At 42.1% G+C, this 23,116-nt stretch overlaps 1 protein-coding gene across 3 annotated transcripts in view; it reads right to left on the reverse strand.

The window, feature by feature from the left end:
- ARHGAP42 (Rho GTPase activating protein 42) overlaps nt 1-23,116 on the reverse strand; it is a 272,863-nt gene that overhangs the window by 207,402 nt on the left and 42,345 nt on the right. For all 3 annotated transcript variants that reach the window (XM_067567915.1, XM_067567908.1, XM_067567923.1), the window contains exon 2: nt 8,422-8,517. In XM_067567915.1, the coding sequence (XP_067424016.1) occupies nt 8,422-8,517 (96 nt within the window). The remainder of the gene's footprint in view (nt 1-8,421; nt 8,518-23,116) is intronic.

A 23,116-nucleotide genomic window follows, 5' to 3' on the forward strand; every position in this document is an offset into this window, starting at 1 on the left:
TGCAGATGATGTTGGCTCCATTTCCGAATAAAGACTAATGATCATTGCTGTTTTTAAAATAATGTATTTTCCAAAGAAAAGGGGATTAGAACTGGGGAGCTTTATCTCATGAACTCGATTTGATTGCAGCTTTCAAAGAAGCGTTTTCATATTCTCCACAGTAGGAATCCTTTGATGTTTAGTGTTTTAAAAATCAGATTATCTTTGATTTTTAGAACAAGTGATTCTATTTGTTTGAAGGAGACAAGAACACATTTTACAACCTGTGCATAAAATGCCTAATTAATTCTGAACTGGGACACGGTAATGTTAAAAGTGGCTGTAAAAAGCACTAAATTCATTTTAATATCCCTCCCCGCCTCCCCCCCCAAACAATGGGGAGGAAGGTAAATGGAAGCATAGTACAGAACCATAAACAGCTTATTATATACTTTTGGTGAATAAGTAAATAAACGTTTAAGTTATTTATTTACTTATTTAATAAGTAAATAAATATACTACAGTCAGATGTTAGTAGATATATCTACAGTACCTTGAAAATTTAGGAAATACAGGAATAAGAAACTGTCAAGAATCCATTAACTAATAAGTAGCCCAATGAGAGAAACTGTGTGGCTCAAACGTAAACTGAGGGAAGGTTATTCACTTTCTAGCCTTTGACCCAGAACATGGGATCTTGAGGGTATCTTCCTCCTGTAATAGTACTAAACTTACCTTTACCTAGGCAAAGCCAAAGGGTTAGGCCAGTGTGCTCAGAAGGTGGGAAAGAAACTATGAAGCAGAGACAGGCCTGCCCACTCTGTCTAGCTCCATCAGGGAACATTTCCTCCTCTCTTATTTAATCTCAGTGAGGGACAGTTCTGCGCTAGACCGTGCACAGCCTCAGCTCTCCAAAAGAAGCATCCCTGTATCAAGCCTGCACCGTAGCCAATGTATCTTCCAAGATAGGATGTGGGACACTTCCATTGTTAACGTCACCAGCTTTACCATCTATGAACTCTCATTAGAAAAGAACAGTTCTACTAGTCTCATTTGTATAGAAAATGGATCTATAAACACAAATAAAGCATATAAAACTGGGGTTTTGTAGGACAAACAGTGTATGATATACAGGTACACAAAAATTTTGTTATTCTTATACAGTCACCAATTTTGAGAAATCACAATCTGACTAGTCTTGGCAACAGACATGTAGCCAAAATTAGACTGAGATAAGAAATTCTAGAATCCCTCCGCTGCCTCCTCCAACTCTAGTGTCTCCTACTCCCCATCAGCCTAATCTGAACTCATTCCTGCCAGCTCCCAGTTCCATTCCCAACCACCCCAATCCAGTTTCCCTTTTCCCCTCCTTGCCTCCAGTCCCAGCCACCTCACCCTAGGCTCTTTGACCCAATTTACTCCTCCTCCCAAACCTTCCCAAAGGTCTTTTCTCCTGTGCATCTGAATCAGACAGCTTCTTTTTCCACACTGTGTAGGGTCAGCAGAGAGGTCACTGAGAGCAAAGGAGACACAATGTCCTGTATCGGCCAGATGCACATCTGGCATGGACCATAGCAGCCTAGAGGTGCAATTGCAGAGGAAGTCTTGTTCAGCCCAGTGCAAATGGAATCTTTGGGGAATCGAGATGCTAAAATCTAAGGAATATCTACTGAGCAGGTGTGAACTTGAACTGACTTTTCAAAGGCTTATTACTCAACCAAATTGGAGTGGATTTTCATAAGGGACAGCAAATGGCCACCTCATTAACAAATTTCAAATCCTTCCTCCAAAGCATGAGGGCACTTGAGTTTTTCAGAGAATTTAATGTGGGCAAAACATACTTCTCCCTGGCCTCATTCTTAGAAATGACTAAATCATTTTGTTTGAAATGTTTAAAAAAATTCAGCCTGAGGCAGACACCTGGCATGAAAATTTCAACTCAAATGGTTGAAGGCTCTGGGTTTTTTTTGCCTTCCTCTGTAGCACAGGGCAAGGCTCACTTGCTGGTGGATTGTCTGTACAGTAAAGTCTTTAAACCATGATTCGAGGACTTTAATAACTCAGTCACAGGTTAGAGATTTATTATAGGAGTGGGTCGGTGAGGTTCTGTGACCTGCATTGAGCAGGAGGTCAGACAAGATGATCATATTGGTCCCTTCTGACCTTAGAGTCCATGAGTCTATGAAGTTTGACACAGATATAAGCCACTAAAACCAGGGTTTTATAATGGGCAATAATAATAATAGTAATTATTTTTAATAATTGTACTTAATTGTAATAATAATAATTAATAATTGGCAGTGCTTCCAGCTGCGCCTATAAAACTTGTGTAATGATTTGCTCTCAGTGCAACACAACAAAAATCAGCTCTGGATTACTCAGAACCTCTTCACTCCTCTTTAGTCCAAACTGCCTCTAAGAATCCTTCAGAAGCCTTTTTATAGTCTAGATAGTTAATATTTATCCTATGCCAACTCATTTTGATTATTGTGTTCTCATACTAAAAAGTAATCTTCAAAAGAAAATGATTGCAGGAAAGAGTGTTGCAACATGTCAGATTTAATTTTATATATAGGAAGAACCTCAATAAAGTATAAATAGCCATGTGAGAATTTAGGAGCTGCAAAAGTGATGGTTTGAAATCACTAAATATGTTAGACAAGGCAGCATAGGAACGCACATTCTCTTGGCCATCAGAAGTGACTGGGTTTTAACAAAGACAACAGAGGAAAGTACAACTACATTTTACAACACATTATCACTCCAGGACATCAAGGTCTTTTACTGAAAAAAGATGTACAATAGTTATTAAAAAAAATAATCAGGAGGGCCTAGTTAACAGCTGGTATTCTGGGAAAAGTAACAAGCCTTCAGTCTGGAGTCAGAGTAGGAGGATCCTAATATCTCTTCTCCAGAAAGAGTGCTAAGTGGCTGAAGTAAAGGCAAAGTGCTATGTCTGGTGGGGGACTGAACCTGTTGTTTTATTCCCACAAATAGTAGCTCTGCTTTAACTGCACTAGACATGTAGAAAAAGTGTAGTTAAAATGCCTAAATATCAGGCAACTAGACAGCTCAAAGTTACACAACAAATATTCCGAGACTACAAAATAAGAAGGTAAAATATATTTACAGTACAACATTCTAACTAAAAACACTAAAAGGATTTAGCTATAGATTAACCATTGGAAGTTAGGTAACAGACCAATAAAGTCCCACAACCAACCTTAATTCTGTTCCTATATCCCCTGCTAGATGTGATATTCTTACAATCACTCATCCTACATCGTATATATTTCTAAAATGGACCACAAAACCTTGATGACCTCCCACTCACTGATGGGCTACAGGATATCAACCAGTTAATCCACTCATCAAGGGCTAGTGACACTGCCATCATCTTGCCTCCATATTTAAAAATCTCAACTGTACCTTTCCCAATCTGCAATATTGTTCTTATTCTCTATACATGGACTATAGCATGCCTACAACACCACATCTTGCCACAATAATTTGAAAACTCCACTATTACTACTTCAAATTTTACATTCTCACTCCAAGTCAGAGACCCCAAGTTTACAGATACGGAGCCCCTACACATTTAGTCCTCTTAATATATCTTTACAGAACCTACTCTATGTATTAAATCTCACAACAGGCCATTCTCCACATTATTTATCGTAAAAGAGATATAGGAAATCAGGATGGTTTATAAAATGTACTGCATTTTCATTTGTTAGATTTTAAAAAACCTGAATTTGTAATATTACTTAAGTATATTTCCTATTACTTGGTAGGAGAGGATACAGAGTAGGAGTTAAGGTTATTTGAACAAAAAATTTACTCAATTCCAATTTTTTTAAAAACATACATAGTGGTCAGACTGAAAAGTAAAGATAGTTGAAAGTTGAAATTTTTTAAAATAAAGACAAAATTTTCCTCTCAACAAAATCTTTTCCACTATTTTTAAAAGATTTTTTGTAAAAAATTTAATTTATCAAACTTTCATATTTGAAAAATATTGTGACATCAAAAGCTTTTTGAAGTTTATGAAGGGTTTTCTGCAAATGAAATTATTCAATAACCATTTCAAAAACATTTTTAAAAAAAGGCAAGTTACACAAAAAAAACTATGCATCTTTTTCAAAATTCCTTGAAACAAACATGTTTCATTTTTCATCCAGCTCTGCTTAAATTATTTCCTCCTTTTTGAAAAATATTCTACTGATTTCAGAGACTACTTCTTAAAATGAACAATCCTGCCAGAAGTCACAATACTGTGCATCTCAACATGGAAGAAACTTTTAAAGGTGACCACTGTACAATGACCACTGTACACATCTCTAAGAACAATGTTTAAAATTAATTGATATTTACAACTTATACTACTGGAATGAAAATTCCACACACAACCTTAAAAATGAGTCACTACCAGGGGTCTATAACTATCGGGCAGTTGATATTTTGATAAGTGTACAAAAACTTTAGGGTCAATCCTCCCAGTAGCAGTAAACAAACAAAACTGAAATCTCAAGTAATAGCAGCTTGACAATTGTAGATAAAGCAATATTCTTACCAAAGAGATAAAGGAGGAGGAAGGAAAGATAGCAGGACTCATCTGTTCAAAGCTGTCTTTGATGATGAGTAAACATCAAACTTGCAGTGGCATGTAAAGATATGGACCAAATTCTAGGTCACTGCTTTAGGGAGATCAAAAATTGAGGCTTATTCTATAAAGGTGCACAATATCACCCCCAAGCTCTATTAGATTGGGATTTAATTCCTGCCAGTTTACCTTTTGCTCCTATAAGCTTCTTTGATACATATGACAATCCACCAGGAAATGCCTGCTTTGGAAGGCAGAAATCCCTTCTTTGAAGAGCAAAGTGAAATAAATCAGCTGTCAAACATCTTGAACTCTCCGGTTCTTCCTAAATAGTTTTAAATGCTTGTTTAACATCCAAATAAAATATCCTTTCCTCAACACATTTAAGATCCAGACAAAGACCAGTCAGGACCTTTCTTTAATCACTTGAGGCTAAAATAATTCAAAGTAGATGGTTTGTTTGTTTGTTTTAAAGTTAAACATTGACTGAATTTCAGGTTACACAACTTTGAGAGGTATTGCAAACTTTAGTTTAAATATACACACTACATATCATACACACCCATGAGCTAGACTTTATCAACCATAAAAATATAAAGAAATGGCCAAAGAGAGTGTGTGGAGGGAAGACAGACAAAAAAACCAAAGAGATATTACAAAATAGTCCACAATTATTAATGAGGATAACCACTGATCGTGGCAGGCGAGTGTAAAATACAGCAAAAAGAAAAATGTTTGGTGGCCCTAATAACCAAAATGATTTTCTCCTTTGTGAATATATCAGAATGTATAAAGGCATATAAAATTTAGATATGAAGATATCTAATACCCCTTGGGATTTATCTGCCTATGTCTCATACTCCTATATCTAGGTCATAAGTATGTAACCTTATGTTGCTGTATCCTGAAATTTCTGAAAGTGCATTCCATTGGGATACTGTAAATCTGTAAGGGATGGTCTTTTATCCACCATGGAACAAGATATTAACTACTTTCTACAAGTGGTAATCTCAAAATCACTTTTTTGACATAGCTAATTGTCAAGCTTAAACCTACCAGTAAATTTTGCAGATCACATCGTTTACGAAAGATTTCAAAATCAGAAGTGCCACATCTATCACACTGACAAACAGCGGCCCACTAAATAGACTCTAAATGTTCGGCTCTAAGCCAGTGGAGGCATGGGGGTGGCGGGGAGAAGGGCTGACAAGCTCCGGCGGCAGCTTTTAGGTATACATGTGGCACCTTTTCTGATGGGGCTCGGCAGTGACGGCTCCCTACTCCAAGTGTTGCGAACTGGCACAAAGGGTCATGTGGTGCTGTGACCCTGTACACAATATCGCAACACCTGTCACTCAAATTTGGCCTGGCTGCTCCTCAATCATGACAGAGAGCAGCTAGGCCACACCTGAATGGCAATGCAACCCCACGTGCCAGTTCGCAACGCTCAGAGTGGGAAGATGGGCCCAGTCCCACAGGACAGGAGCCGCTGGTGCTAGGTGAGTTTGGGGCAGGCTCACTCTCCAACCCCTTCTTTGCCTTCCGGCCTCCTTTCCGCACCAGGCTGAGAGTAGGTGGTGGAGCAGAGGATGATGATGTGGGTGGTCACTGCCCTGACTGCAAAACCTGCCACGGCTCAGAATACTGCCTCTAAGATCAGGTACCTGAACATTTCACACATTCACTTTGGGTCCTTTCCCAGTCCTGCACTGCAGAAAACTAGAGCACTATGAAGAGCTGAACCTATCAAAGATTCTGACGATAAAGGCTATATAATGAGTCGGACATGGAAAGATGGTACATTGGGCCTTGATTATGCACAGTTAAAGTTAACTGGGTTTTTTCCATTGACTTGAATGGGAGCAGAATAAAGCTTTTGCTGATGAAATTCTCAGAGCTTACTGAAATAGACTGGTAATTTGGTGCGATCTGTACAGGGAAGTCAGTCCACCAGAAGTTATGCCCACTCTGAGACATAAGTAAAACACTTTCTTACTGAACTAGAGAGGAAAATACGGATTGCCAGCACAGATGTAAGTAAGCCCAGTGTTCTTCTTCTCCCACCTCACCACTACCAGATGCTTCAGAGAATACAAAAGAAAACTTCAAGGCCAATCACGTCCCATGGGGAAAGTTTCTTTCTAAGCCTTGGTGGAGATCTTTTATCTGAATCAGGATTTTGTTTTAAATATACTTTACACAGAATTTTATATTATAACTGCCCATATAAACATCTAATCCTTTTTTGAATCCTACTGAGCCTCTATCCTCAACAAATACCTTGCAGTAATGAGCTCCACTGATCAATTATGTGCTATGCAAAAAACATTTCCTTTTTTCATGTCTTCTGCAAGTCTTCTACCTAATTTTTCACTCCTTCACCAAATCACTCATACATTTACTAAATACCAGTCTTAATACAAAAAGAACACTGGGGCATCGACCGCTGACCTTTTCCCATACTATAAATTGATCATTGTCCCCATTTTCTTTATTTTCTGTCTCTGAGCCAGTTTCCAGCTTATGACAGCTCTTTGCCAGCATTCTGAGTACTTAATAGCCTATTGTGAGGGACTTTGTCAAAGGCATTTTGAAAGTTCAGGTACCAGCTGGTTCTTTGCTATATACTGTTTTACCGACACACAAACTAGTTCATTTTCCATTAATGCAACCTGAACCCAACTGAACAAATTAGTATTTACACTGTTATGCTGCTGCTTGAATCACTATTATCTCAACTAGGTTATTTTTTTTGACAACTTCTTTAGCATATGAGCTCTCATTTCTAAGCAGGGCTACCACTTTGATGAAGCGTATTTTAGTGCTTGTATAAAGGTATTTATTTTGATTTGACCAAGGAATTACACCTTGAAAAAGAGAAAGCTAAGTCATGGTCTCTGATCTTGGAAGAAGACTCCCTATTTTCCATAGTTAGAAAATTATTGATCCCTTGCCATTATTTAAAGTGTGTCCATCCTAAACCCTATTAGGAAGTAGCTTATAAAACTCTCTGAATCACCCCTTTTGAGCTGAAATTTTCCAAGCCTAGTGCCTGCCTGAAGCAAATTTTTTTAATTTATTTTAGTCTAGTTTGAGATCAGTTCAGCATTTATATTTCTCTTTTTTTTTTTTTTTTGTCCTTGCATTCAAGGAAAACAAAAAGCTCACTGCACATCTTTCTAATTTAAAAACGAACAAACAAAACAAAACAAAAACAGTTTTGCCCTTCATTTGAACAGAGCTAGTGCCAAAATGATTGCAGCAAGCACATGGACAATGGTTATGAAGCTTGTTCCAAGGGAATAGGGATGCCTTTCAATGGCCCAGTGAAAATTGTTTTTTATTTAGAGGAATTAGCAGGGTTTGAAACAAATCATACTTGACTCAATGGCATTCTCAAGGATAGAAGGCTGGGCTATATTTTTCATGCTCTCGTCACATTTTGATGTATAAAGATAAATGAAGTGTTACCACAGCTTTCCAGGGGTTTTTTCTTACGTGCTCAGCTCAGACCTGGTCTACACATAAAATTTAGATCAATGTAACTATGTCACTCAGGGGTGTGAAAAATTCAAACTCCTGAGCACCATGCTTAAGCTGACCTAACCCCCAGTGCAGATGTGGCTAGGTCAGTATCAGCGAAGTTACTATTGCTTTCAGGGATGGATGAGCTATATCAATGGAAAACCCTGTGCCACTGTAGAATCTGTAGCACAGACATATTCTAACCACATGAACTCTGAAAGAGTTTGTTGCTTAAACTTTATTATTACAATAAAATTTTTCACATTTCATAAAAATGAGACTATTATTGCGATTGAAGTACAGAACTCACTTACCAATGTTAATTTCATCATCTGTTTCAGCATCTCCAATACACTCAAACTGAAAATCTTGTAGTGACTGGGAAAATTTCTGCACTGCCATGGATAGATCTGTGAGAAAGAAAAAGAAAACAAGTCTTAAAATTATTCTAATGAACTATATCACAGTATATGCAAAGTTTCATATGGTGAGATTATACTTCATTTACAAGATTTCCTTTCTAGAAAAAAAACCTCACATAAAATAAGAGAATACCATTCAAATCAAACTGCTTGCTATGCCTCAAAAAAGCATAGAAGCATACTAATTTCCTAAATCCAGCCATAATGAAGAGAATAGTGCTATTATTGATGAACAGTCCTCAGTTCTCGTTTTCTTGAAGCAAGAGAAACTGAAGCTTCAGTGGTAATAAGTAGTCCTAGTGCATGCAGGGGGACTACTTATGAACAAGGTTGGGTTTTTTTTGTTTTTGTTTTTTAAAACATACACAAGGGTTGCAGGATTGGGCCCATAGGTTACCATGAGTTTTATTTTAATATACTTCTCCCACAGTTAAAGTTTTCCATAGAGGCTTAACAGCTTTTTAAAAGAATATCTAATGTACGCACAGTACTATATAATCATCTGGAGAGCCTTTTTAAAAAAAAAAAAAAAAAAAAAAAGATACTGACAAGCACGTATTTTCAATTACTTGCTCATTAAGTATGGACTACTCTAGTTGAGTGGCATTTACAGTGGCAACACAGAACTGCATTTTTTAAAAAGTCTAAATTAAACTTCATAGCATAGAAATTTGATCTCAACAGTAAGAATGTTCCAAATACACAGCACTCATAAATATGGAATACCAGTGTGAGCAAAATACTCTATCCTTCTCTTTTACAAAATACATAAAGGTAAATATTAGAAGAAAAGTGAGAACAAATGTATTAAGTTAGAATTCTGTTGAGTCCTATCAGTTTAGGAAAAACACTGCATGAAGGCTACCCTCCTCAGTCCTCATGATGTATTTGCAGCTAGAGTGACCTGATAGCAAGGGTGGAAAAATCGGGACAGGGAGTGGGGGGCATTAGGCACCAATATAAGACGAAGCCCCCAACATCAGGACTGTCCCTTTAAAATCGGAACATCTGGTCACCTTATTTGTGCCATCAGTTTGGGAGAAAACTGATAGAAGAGAAAAATGAATAGACAACCTGAATCTGATGTCTGCAATATCTAGACAAAAGTCTCAGTATTGAAAGGGAGGAAGAGAGTTTTACCAAAAGCCAAGTTAAGTACTATTTCCAATGCACCACTAGAGGATACAAATCTGATTACAATTTCTTCTCCAGTGTCTTGAACTGAAAGCATTAAGGCCTTTCCCTGAAGAGATTCAAATCTAGATGATAGAGGCACAGAAAATGGACAAACTGGGAAACCCAAAAGATGGGGATGGCTTTGTGGGTTTTTAACTAACCCCCTTCAAGCAACACAGAAGAAAGTGTGTATTTTAAGACAGACTTGAATGAAGAGGGGGTTTTGGGGAGTTAGCAATCTGGAAATGGGGAAGATGCTTCCCATATTGGGAGTAAATGCATCAAAACAACAGTGGAAGGGGAGGAGGCAAAAGAGGAATAAAATTAAATTAAATTAATTTTTTTTTAAAAGGTCAAGGGAGGACCCAAGCACTAGTGTTGGTGTTTTCCTCTGATTTTCACTTACATATCAGTGCCTCAATGATGAAGAGGATTACAATATATGCACTGAAATCCAGGGCTTAAATTCCAAGACACCTACAAGCGAGGGACTGGTAATAAAAAATGAGTGTGGATGCCCACTAATGGCAATACCTCCTTTGTCCCACCTGCTGGAATTCCTACTAGGATGCTGCCCCAAACCTTGTTCAGTGTCTGGTTCTTTCAGATCGGCCTCCAATTCATCAAATACAACCCCCACACTCAACCTCCCATTATTTATTCATTTTTGCTTGCAGTGATGGTGTGCATCAGCCCAAAAAGAATAAAGGCCTTTTTAGAAAAGACAGACATAGATACATTTTCTTCTCTTAATACGGAATGCCATATGGTTATCTGATACACAGCCGTAGATACAGAAGTTGTCCACACGAATTATCTTTGTAAATAAGAAAAGCTTTGGAACTGTTAAATCCTCTATTTGGATAAGCTATTTTTCCTATTACCAAGTGTTGAGTCTCCTGGAAGATTTAATTTGGTAGAAGATTTAAAAAAAAACAAACCCCAAAACAAAAATCAGAATCTCGGAATCTAACTTTTCATATGTTCTTGTTTGTTTTGGACTAATAGCTATTCATTATTTATATGCAGTATAAAACATCACAGCTTGCACTTTCCTTCAGTGAACAGAAGCAACCTTGAGAAAATTTTCCCAGTCACAAAGTCTCATCATTTTACCCTTATAAAACCTATTTTCTCTTCTATAAATGACTCTCTCTCCCTCATAGCACTCCGGCACTTGTTGCTCTTAAAAAAAAAAAAAGCATATCAGAAACCGAATTACAGTTATTAAAAACAGCGGCTCATCTAGTAGTAGTCCCCCGACATATTGAGCTACCATACTGTCTCCATAATGCACTGCATAATATATGTTTTCTATTAAGAACAGAATTAAATATACACTTGTGAATGTACTACAAGCTTACTTATTCCAAGTTGTATGAAAATCATTTAACAGTAGCAATGTATTATTTTAACAACTTAGATGTAGTCCTGCTTAGATGTAGTCCTGTACATCTGACAGTATCTTGTGCAGTTTATGCAGTTAAAACAACTATTTTAGTTTCTTCTAAAAAATCTGCATCTATTACATGAACTTCTGTGTCATATTTTAAACTCTGACACAGTCTTAGGAGTCAACTGTTCTGTAGCTATTGGAAGGATCTATGCAGATCGTTTATGTAAGAATAAAGGACAAAAGACAGAATTTCTGGGTTCTGTTACCGGCTCTTCCACCACATTAATACAGGATAAATCATTAAAGTCCTCCTGCAAAATAGCAAACTTGCACTGAGGGATGTTGTGAGGCTTACCTAATACTTGTAAAGGACTAAGATCCTAGAAGATAAAGTGCTATAGAAAGGGTTAACCATTACCATTAAAACTCTGTGTATGTAAATTCCTCTGGACAGAGAGAACATTGTACTCATTGTTTGACTTGGATATTAGTAACCCAGTGCATAAGTTCAGGACCAAACTGTGACCAGCTGTTTTGAGGATGTGCAAGGGAGGAAGAGAGTGCATGGAACTTCCTTCACCTTGTACTCCTCCCAAGAACACCTGTTCTACCTCCCACAGGACAGGAATAACTCCCATTGAAATTACTCTTTACCCTCAGGATAGAGCGACTATGGCTACATGTACCAGACAGGCAGTACTGTCCACTGTAAACCCCAATTTAGTCTCACCCTCAACACTAATTCTTATTTGAGCAACTGCCTCAGAAGATCAGAATCCAAAATGTAAAAAAACCAGCAGAGTGATGGAAAGGAAAGAGAGAACAGTGAAAAACAAACAAAAACAAAACAAATCTGCTTTTAGAGCACTGTGATGGCCATGGAATTACTATGCAATAACCTCAAAAAGAAAGTGAGGTGGAATAATTGTATGAACACTGTATATGACCTGGTCAGCGAGGTAAAGTTACTGCATAATTATGGTGGGTTATTAGAATTTCCTGTACGATGGTATTGATTTAATTTAATAAGGATCTGTGGGAAGAAGAAACCGATCTAGATAAGGACACCCAGAACACACTTGAAAGACAAGGGACCAAGTTGTTAGCACCAAGGATGCAAGACATGGTTGCCAAAGTTAGAAACCAGATGAATAAAAAAAATACTCAACAGTTATAAAGACTTTCACAGGCAGGAGAAGGTGTGGGGGGGAGGGGAGAAATCACGTATCAAAAGATATATGGGACGGGGGAGAGAGAGAGTAAAGAAGTTGGGCTTTTCCAAATCCAGAGAATTACCTTTAGGGAAAAGCTGGATATGTTTACGTTCTGTTCTTATTTAAGTTGTTTTCTGTGAAGTGCTTTTGCTATAACTAAATAATATTTTGCATGAAGAAGGTTATTTGGTCTCTTCTCCTCACTATCGTTGCTCCAAGAGGGAACAGAATAAATGGTTACTTACACTCTGTAACGGTTGTTCTTCGAGATGTGGTGCTCATGTTGATTCCAAGCAGGTGTGCGCGCACCACATGCAAAATCGTCAGAAGGTTTTCCCCCAGTGGTACCCGTCAAGTTGGCGCAGGCGCCCCTGGAATGACGCCTCCATGGCGCTGTATGTAGGGGCCTGCCAACCCACCGCCTCTCCAGTTCCTTCTTGCCGAACGGCTCTGACAAGAGGGGTAGGTGGGTGGGTCTTACAATGGGCATGAGCAACACATCTCGAAGAACAAGAGTTACGGAAAGTAAATAACCGGGTTTTTTCTTTGAATGCTTGTTCATGTTGATTCCAAGCACGTGATTTCCAAGCAGACCAACTGAGGAGGGGTCGGAGCTCACAAGATTGCCGACTGGAGCACTGCTCTATCAAATGCTGCATTGTCCCTGGCATGCTGGGTAATGGCATAATGAGAAGTAAATGTGTGTATAGAAGACCAGGTTGCAGCCCTACAGATTTCCTGTGTAGGAACGTGAGCCAGGAATGCTGCTGACGAGGCCTGAACCCTCGTGGAATGTGCTGTGAGAACCGGGGCTGGCACCTTGGCTAGCTCGTAACACACCCTTATACAAGAGGTAATCAAGGATGAAATCCTCTGAGAGGTTAATGGTAGGCCTTTCATACTATCTGCTACAGCGATGAAAAGCTGATTCGATTTACGAAAGGGTTTAGTCCGCTCTATATAAAAAGCCAACACCCGTCTGACATCCAGGGAGTGGAGACTATGTTCCCTGCTGCTGGCTTGCAGCTTTGGAAAGAACACTGGCAAGAAAATCTCTTGATTAATGTGAAATTGAGAGACCACCTCAGGCAGGAAAGCCGGATGCAGGCACAGCTGCACCTTGTCCTTATGAAATACTATATACGGGGGCTCTGAGGTCAATGCCTTGAATTCAGACACCCTTCTTGCCGAGGTGATAGCAACAAGGAAGGCTACCTTCCACAAGAGGTACAACACGAAGCTAAGGGCTTGAAAGGGGGGCCCATCAACTTATTGAGAAGCAGGTTAAGGTCCCATGCCAGGATTGGATGACATACTGGAGGGTCAAGTCTTTCTAAGCCTTTGGGGAAACGGGTTCGCAAATATCAAACAACCTCCTTCTCCTGGGTGGAAAGCAGAGATTGCCACCAAGTGCACCTTCACAAATGCGACCACCCGACCTAACTGCTTTAGGTGCAGTAGGTAGTCCAGTACAAGAAGCAGAGAAGCCTGCATTGGAGGGAGGAATGCCCTTTTGTACTGACTACACCGAGAACCTCTTCCATTTAGCTAAGTATGCCGCTCTTCTGGATGGCTTCCTACTACCAAGGAGAACCTCCTGCACTTGCTCCAAGCACTTTGCCTCCCTCGGGTTCAACCACGCAGCTTCCATGCTGTGAGATGAAGTGACTCTAGGCTGGGGTGACGCAGCCAACCATGGTTCTGCATGATCAGATCCGGAACCAGCAGCAGGGTGATCGGGGTGTCTACAGATAGCTGCAGCAGCGTTGTGCACCAGTGTTGCCTCGGCCACGCTGGGGCTATAAGTATATAGCCCTGTCCCTCCTGATCTCCTGGAGGACCTTGTGGACAAGTGGGAACATGTAAAGCAGGTGGTGAACCCAGGGAAGGAGGAACGCATCTGCCATGGAATCCGGGCTGTGCCTGAGGTAGGAGCAAAACTGGTGGCACTTCCTGTTGGACTGCATCATGAATAAGTCCACTTGGGGAAACACCCACCTCTGGAAAATAGTCCTCAAGATATCCACGTGGAGACACCACTCGTGGGTGTTGAAGTTGCGGCTGAGATGGCTTGCCAGCTCGTTCTGGGCGCCAGGCAGATAGGAAGTGTATGAAGCAGGCAATACAAAAGTCCCAGACTTTGATGGCTTCCCGACACAGGGGAGAGGAACATGCTCCCCACTGTCTATTCATATACAACATTGCTGTGGTGTTGTCTGTCAGTACTGACACCTGCTTGCCTGCCAGGTGAGACTGTAACACCTGGCAGGCCAATCTGAACACCCACTGCTCTCTGACATTTATGTGGAGCAACAGCTCCTTTGGGGACCAAAGGCCTTGGGTCCTCAGTTCATCGAGGTGTGCTCCCCACCCCAAGACTGAAGCGTCCAGCACCAGCACCAACGACAGTTGTGGCCTGGCAAATGGGAGCTCTTGGCACACATGATGGGGGTTGAGCCACCACTGAAGAGACTCTACAACCTGTGGTGGGAGAGAGACGACTCTCTCCAGACTGTCTCTGTGGGGTCAGTAGACCGATGCCAGCCACAACTGGAGAGGTCTGAGTCGCAGCCTCGCATGCTGGACCACATATGTGCAGGAGGCCATGTGGCCTAGAAAAGCAGGCAACTTCGAGCTGTCGTAGTAGGAAAGTTGCTGAGAGTCCTTATTATGGAGCCCATAGTCTGGAAATGAGACTCTGGCGGCAGAGCTCTAGCCTGAACTGAATCCAGGACTGCCCCTGTAAATTCTATTTTTTGCATGTGCCCTAGAGTTGATTTGCTCACATTTAGCTGCAGACCCAGGCTGAGGAACATTGCCCATATTAGAATGACGTGTGCTTCCACCTGCTCCCTGGAGCGGCCTTTGACTACCAATCATCTAGATATGGGTATACGTGGACACTGTATCTCCTCAGGAATGCAGCGATCATGGCCATGGACGAATGGACTATAAAATGGATAGAGAACTGGCTAGAGCATAGGGCTCAACAAGTAGTGATCAATGGCTCCATGTCTAGCTGGCAACCGGTCACAAGCGGAGTTCCCCAGGGATCGGTCCTGGGGCCGGTTTTGTTCAACATCTTTATTAATGATCTGGAGGATGGGGTAGATTGCACCCTCAGCAAGTTTGCGGACGACACTAAGCTGGGGGGAGTGGTAGATACCCTGCAAGGTAGGGATAGGATACAGAGTGACCTAAACAAACTGGAGGATTGGGCCAAAAGAAATCTAATGAGGTTCAACAAAGAAAAGTGCAGAGTCCTCCACTTAGGAAGGAAGAATCCCATGCACAGCTATAGACTAGGGACCGACGAGCTGGGCAGCAGCTCTGCAGAAAAGGACCTGGGGGTAACAGTGGATAAAAGGCTGGATATGAGTCAGCAGTGTGCCCTGGTTGTCAAGAAGGCTAATAGCATATTGGGCTGCATTAGGAGGGGCATTGCCAGCAGGTCACGGGAAGTGATTATTCCCCTCTATTCGGCATTGGTGAGACCGCATTTAGAATATTGTGTCCAGTTTTGGGCCCCCCACTACAAAAAGGATGTGGACAAGTTGGAGAGAGTCCAGCGGAGGGCAACAAAAATGATTAGGGGGCTGGAGCACAGGACTTATGAGGAGAGGCTGAGGGAAACTGGGCTTGTTTAGTCTGCAAAAGAGAAGAGTGAGGGGGGATTAGATAGTGGCCTTTAACTACCTGAAAGGGGGTTCCAGGGAGGATGGAGCTAGGCTGTTCTTGGTGGTGGCAGATGATAGAACAAGGAGCAACCGTCTCAAGTTGCAGGGCGGGAGGTCTAGGTTGGAGATTAGGAAAAAGTTTTTCACTAGGGGGGTGGTGAAGCACTGGAATGGGTTACCTAGGGAGGTGGTGGAATCTCCATCCTTAGAGGTTTTTAAGCTGAGGCTTGACAAAGCCGTGGCTGGGATGATATAGCTGAGGTTAGTGCTGCTTTGAGCAGGGGGTTGGACTAGATGACCTCCTGAGGTCCCGTCCAACTCTAATATTCTATGATTCTATGATTTGATAAAGACTCTCAGAGCCGCCGAAAAAAAACAAACGGGAGGACAGTGAATTGGTATTGGTTGTGTCCTACTATGAACCTGAGAAATGTCCTGTGGGAGGGTATTATTGAGATATGGAAGTAAGCATCTTTTATATCGAGGGCAGCATACCAGTGCCCCGGAACCAAAGAGGGAATGATCGAGGCTAGGGAGACCATGCTGAATTTCAACTTCCTTACAAACTTGTTGAGATTCCGCAGATCGAGAATAGACTTGAGCCTCCCTTTTACCTTTGGGATTAGGAAATATCTGGAGTAAAACCCCTTTCTCCTTAGTTCCTGAGGGACCTCTTCTACTGCTCCAGTGCAAAGCAGTTCCTGTACCTCTCCTATAAGAAGCTGCTCATGAGAGGGGTCCCTGAAGAGGGACTGGGAAGGGGGATGGGAGAGTGGGGTAGAACAAAATTGGAGGGAGTATCCCACTTCTCCATGCACAACATCCATCTGTCCGAAGTTATTTCGGCCCAGGCACAGTAGAAATGGGATAATCTGTTGCAGAAAGGGGGGGGACAGCATCCGGTAACTGTCCTGGAGTGTCGCCCTTGGGCGCACCTTCAAAAGTTTTGTTTTGGCTTTGGCAGCTGCTTCCCTAGGCCTTTGCCAGGGTTGGGAGGTTGGGGTGTCCTGCGCCTATTTCTCCTGGAGAAGTGCTGCCAAGGATCCTGTGGATAAAACCTCTGGCCAGACTTGGGCGTAAAGTGCTTCCTCTGGGTGGAAGGCGTATGCAGCCCCAAGGATTTCAAGGTCACCCTAGAATCCTTGAGGCAGTGGAGCTTGGAGTCTGTTTGCTCCAAAAATAGCCCTGCTCCTTCAAAGGGAAGGTCCTGGATGGTGGACTGGACCTCAGGCGGGAGACCTGACACCTGCAGCCAGGAACTTCTTTTTATGGCCAGTCCCAAAGCCATAGTCCTTGCTGCAAAGTCACCCCCTCCAAGGGATATGAGTATCTTTTTACCCACCTCAGCCTGGTTCGCTCATCGTGTCTGGGGCGAACGAAAAAGAAAGGCGGGGCAACAGGGCCTGACACCGAAAGCAAAGGAGCCTAAGAGACTGGACCTGTTTGGGAGGAAGGTCTATTCCACTGGGGGCATGCAGCTAAGAATCACCAACCAACAGGCGATCCTCAACAGATACAACTTTAACTCATGGGACACGATGGCGAAGCTAAAAGACCACCTTCCAGCCAAGTCCAAAACAGAGTTTGGAGCCATGGTGGAGGACGGAAAAGCTGTAGCCCAGACATGCCCGGCGTGGAGGGGAGGTCCAGCTCTTCCACCTTGCTCTCCTTCGCCGGGGAACCCACGCACACCAGGCTCGTAGGTGCTCACTGTGGAGCAGCTGTAGATGGTCCCGGGGACCCTTGCGCCGAACACACCTGTGGGCACGATGGGCCAGCGCCCTTGTCCATGGGCCGCACCACAGGCAAGCATCCCCTGTCCGCCCCATGCTTCTTATGGGGCACCAGCGAATGGTATCGGTGCCGAACAGTCTTTGCCAATGGCAAGTGTCAGTGCCGAGGATCCCTCTGTGCCAAGGACTTCTTCGGCGTGGGGCCCATAACTGGTGCTGGGGCACTGTGCACTGACACGCCTGGTGCCGGGTCTGGGGGGTTGCAGCCGAAGAGCTGCCTCCATGAGGATCCGGTTTAGGTGCAACTCCTCTCCTTACAGCTCCTTGGGTGAAAACTTTTACAGATCTTGCAATGATCCGTTTGGTGCGACTCTCCCAAACACTTCAAGCAAGAGTCATGTGGGTCGCCTTTTGGCATAGACTTGTGGCAGGATCCACAGGTCTTGAAGCCTTGGGCCTGAGGCATACCATAGGACCATGAGTAGGGAAGTCCCAGAAACAGGGAAACCCCTTACCGTTACTTAATACTTATCTGTAACTATATAACTACTAACAACAGACTAACTCTAACTATTCCCAGGAACCGCTAAGGACAATGGGGAAAGCTTGCAGAAGCAAGGTGACTGAAGCTCCAACGACCGTCACGGGAGGTAAGAAGGAGCTGGAGAGGCTGCGGGTCGGGAGGCCCCTATATACAGCACCATGGAGGTGCCACTCCAGGGGGCGCCTGCACCGACCCGACAGGTACTGCTGAGGGAAAACCTTCCGATGAATATGCATGCAGCACGTGCACACCTGCTTGGAATCGACATGAGCAAGCACTCGAAGAAGAACTGCTGGGTCTGAGCCTAAGGCAGACCTGCTGAGGCAATCACAGGGAGTATAAGGGAACTGCCACCCAGTGTGTGAGTAGGAAAAGCATGCCCAAGAGTGGTGACGGTCCGAGGTCTGAGAGGGGGTTGATTCAATGAGACCAGAAGGGTCAGAGGTGCAGTTAGCCCAGTAATTGTGACAACTGCAAATGTTTAAAAAAATAACAGAACTGGGTAGGCATTGTATTCATTGACTGGGATTCCAGGAGGGGGCGGGAAAAAAAACTGGATGATAGGTACTAAGAGAAACAATTCCCTGCCTGAGTTATGGCTTTAGACAGTGATTTTACTGAAGGAAGAGGTTTCATTGGTACTTCAACCAGCTTTTGCATCTTGGGAGCAGAAACAGACCTACCATTCACTGGCAGAAGGGACATATCCTACCTCCTGAAAGTTCCTTCCTATTAAGATGATTTCAATTTCCCTGGCACTGGAAGTTTACTTTTTTAAATTACAAATTGTGTTAAATATACTTTGAGGGAAAAGGACAATTTCTCCTAGTGCAGGATATAGCATATTCCATCTAATGACAACCAATCCCAATCTATGGATGTCAATTTCCATTTGTATCCAGGATGGGGCAGATCTATGAGCCTTTTTACCCAAGCAAAAGGAAATTTTCAGGTGAACACAGATAACATGAAGAATAGGAAAATGTAAGGTCCATTACAATGGGATTTTCATAGCATTGTGACTCCAGAGCATGAAGCATGATCATCCTTTAAACATGCACATCCAAAAAGAGGTAATTTGTATATTTCTCCCATTTTCCCCTTGACACTAAGACATGGAGAAGACTTCTGCCAAAAGGGTGGGGGGGAGAACAGAACATTGGCTAAGACTGAATGAATTAGATGTACAATACTGGGCTCCTTAGAGAAACCTCCCAACTTCCAATTAAAATAACCCCTCATTTGAATGGAGATTGTAACCCTCAGGAGACCTACTCTATTGGATAGGAAGTATACTGATGCCCCTTATAGTGGTTCAATCTGAGTAGAGCTGCCAAGATCAGAATGAGATTCCAAGCTCATTTTCTATGACCTTGTGGTGCTGAAATAAGACCAATCCTTAAAGAAAATGTTAATGTTGGATTTGTACAAAACTTCCTTGTCTTGAAGGTGATGAGAACATTATACTAAGAGTGTTGATCTTTTAGCTTGGACACTCCTATACACCCAGAATAAAGCCCTCCTGTAGGAACTCAGGATTAGGTTTCATTGGTTTAACATGGTAATTAAAGTATGGACTTTGGACAAGCCAACAGAACAAATTTTATTTTTTGATTTCTCTTTTGGGGTCCATAAGAGCAATTACGACATCATCCAATTATTTGATTTAAACTTGCCCAGATGGAGAGCAGGTTTGCAATAGCAGGCCTCCTCTGGTTAAGAAAGACATCCAAATACCCAATGTTAGATTAATCAGGCCAGAGAGGAAGAGAGGAAGGTGTTCAGGAACAGTCAGCATGGATTCACCATGGATTGCCCTTATTGCCAAAAAGGCTAACGGCATATTGGGCTGCATTATAAGAGCATTACCAGCAAATCGAGAGAAGTGATTATTTCCCTCTATTCGGCATTGGTGAGGCTTCATTTGAAGTACTGTGTCCAGTTTTGGACCCTCCACTACAGAAAGGATGTGGACAAATTGGAAAGAGTCCAGCGGAAGGCAATGAAAATGATTAGGGGGCTGAAGAACATGACTTATAAGGAGAGGCTGAGGGAACTAGGCTTGTTTAGTCTGCAGAAGAAAAGAATGGGGGGAGGATTTGATAGCAGCCTTTAACTACCTAAAAGTGGGTTCCAGGGAGGATGGGACTAGGCTGTTCTCAGTGGTGGCAGATGACAGTACAAGGAGCAATGGTCTCAAGCGCAGTGGGGGAGGTCTAGGTTGGATGTTAGGAAAAACTTTTTTATTAGGAGGGTGGTGAAGCACTAGAATGGCTTACCTAGGGAGGTGGTGGAATCTTCATCCTTAGAGGTTTTTAAGGTGTGGCTTGACAAAGCCCTGGCTAGGATGATTTAGATGGGGTTGGTCCTGCTTTGAGCAGGGGGTTGAACTAGATGACCTCCTGAGGTCCCTTCCAACCCTAACATTCTATGACTGTATGATCAGCGAAGTGGGAGGCAGCCTTCACGCTGAACTCCTTCCATCTGGCTGCAGTGGAGAGGTAGGGGACTGCTGACAGAGACTGGTAGCTCTTCAGGGTTGTAAAAATGATATCTGTGGCCCTTGAGCCAAAAAGGTTGGGAACCTCTGCCCTACCCACTTGATCTAAAGGAGGAACACCATCAGTGGACAATAACAGACCTTTCTTCTGATGTAAGTCAGTCACAAGGCTAGCCACAAGGCCCAGAAAAAACATGAAACTGAAGTTGAAACCCAGTCACAAGAAGCAGGGGTTAAACCACAATCAGACCGCAGACTCGGAGTAAAGTAACCTGGACTACTAAAAAAGAAAGATCTGGCTGAAACTGTATGGGAAATGTAGACACCACAAGGGATCACTGAGGGGGCGGCAGGAAAGGAAAGAGGAAGAATTTCAAAAGTACAGTTGCAGATGTGGAACAAAATTTCTAGTGTACTTAGCAACATTTGGCTCATTATTACAATACACTTGTCTTCTATTTTACCATACTCTATTCCCACACACACACACACACACACACACACACACACACACACACACACACACACACACAGTCTCTTGCACACCCGCACACCCGCACGCACACACAGACACAGTTTTAATTAAGACAAACCAAACTGGTGACTTAAATTTTCCAGACATTCTGGGGGAAACACACCTCTTGTCTTAAGGGAAGCAGAAGCTGAGAATAGGTAATAGCTCGAGCCTTTGATTAAACAAGCAGATGGGGTCAATCCCTCATTGCTGCTACTATCCTCATCTTCGGTCAGTTGACGCTGCAGAAAGTCCAAAGATCAAGAGGGGTGCAGACAGCTAGATCTGCTATTTCACTCTTTTGTCGTTGGTACTCCATGGCATCCTCTCACTAATGAGCCCATGTATTGTGTGGTTCAATATTCTATGAGCTGCCAATGTCCCATTCAGCTGTGTACAATTAAACTTGGGGAGTTCCAAAGCCCAGTTTCCAATCACAAGACTGGAGTGTGAATCAGCACAAACTGAAGAAAGCGCACAATAAGAGATGACTGAAATTGGCTAATATAGTATCAGCCTCAGATAAAATGGTGCACACATCCTAAAATACAGGAAACCACTTGTCTAGTTCATAGACTTTTATTCTTTTGCCCTTTCAGATCTTAAGATGGTATAACAGACTTTTAAAAAAAAAAGTTACTCTTTGGCCTACTATAATTAAGGCTCAGCCCACACACAACTTTATGTCCAAGTTATACAAAACCACAAGAAAGGGCATTTGTAATGGAAATACTGTTGTGACTGTAAAACAGCAGCTACAGTGGGTGCCACTGTAACATTTGTACTACACAAAAAGCAAGGAGCCGAGAAACATTTTAAAAGATAAACCCCCGAGTGACGGCTTTATAAATCCAAATCTTAAAAATACAGCAGCTTATCTGAGAAAATAATCACATGAGGTAAAAGGCCTGAAGTTAAATACTGCCCCATCTAAGTTAAATGTGCTATCCCATAGACTTTTCTTTAAAGATAAACTAGGAATTAACTGGATTTTGTTATTTCATACGAAAAAACCCGCAAATAGGCAAACTATATCGATAGCGAGAAATGTGCTGTTATAGCAACAAGAGGGCCGCACTAAGAAGTGCTGAACTCCAACAGCTGCTGTGTTTGCTACAGTCAATTTGATTCTAAGTAGAACATGTCACAGTGGGACTACTTTTCCCTCATCGTAGACTGCACACAGAGCAGCTGGCAATAGGATTATACTTAGGAAGTATGAAAAATTAAAACAGTAATAATACAGGAAAGTACCTATCAAAATAATATTTGAAATTTCTGTCCCTATCTTCTGGAGCTTGCCATTAAAAATTCCAGTTTCACAGTGGTTGACATCAATTCAGGAAACCTGCAAAAGAAGTTGTTTTCTTCCCACCATTTCAAGAGGAATTCTCCTTTTTCTATTCTGCATCTGACTTCCCTTTCCTCGGGTGCTGGGATTGGAGGGTGTCAGGCTGGGGGTGCTGTTGCTGCTGTAAGCGACAAAAGGGAAAATGGAATGTTTAAAGTAAAATATTTCAGGTATTCCATATGTGGATTCATTTTGCACTAACGTCCTAGAATGTTCTGGACCTTTGTAGACTCTCATGGAACCTTCCAGACTTTCTGAGAGCTACATTTTTCTCTAACCTCTGAACATTTTGAATGAGAATAAAATAAAGCTTCAGAACTGCCACAGACAAGGCTATGATAATGGTGTGAACATGAAGGGAAAAAACAGTGGCATCCAGACAAATATCCTTGCACTGAATCCAAGAACTTTCTTCATGCCTTTTTGCTTCCATTCCCTCAACCTGGTTATATCAGATACTCAATCTAGAAAAGATGCTGTTG

This window comes from Emydura macquarii, unplaced genomic scaffold (assembly GCF_026122565.2).
Source record: "Emydura macquarii macquarii isolate MOO-44397 ecotype Brisbane River unplaced genomic scaffold, CSIRO-AGI_Emac_v2 contig_318, whole genome shotgun sequence".
Lineage (NCBI taxonomy): Eukaryota > Metazoa > Chordata > Testudines > Chelidae > Emydura > Emydura macquarii.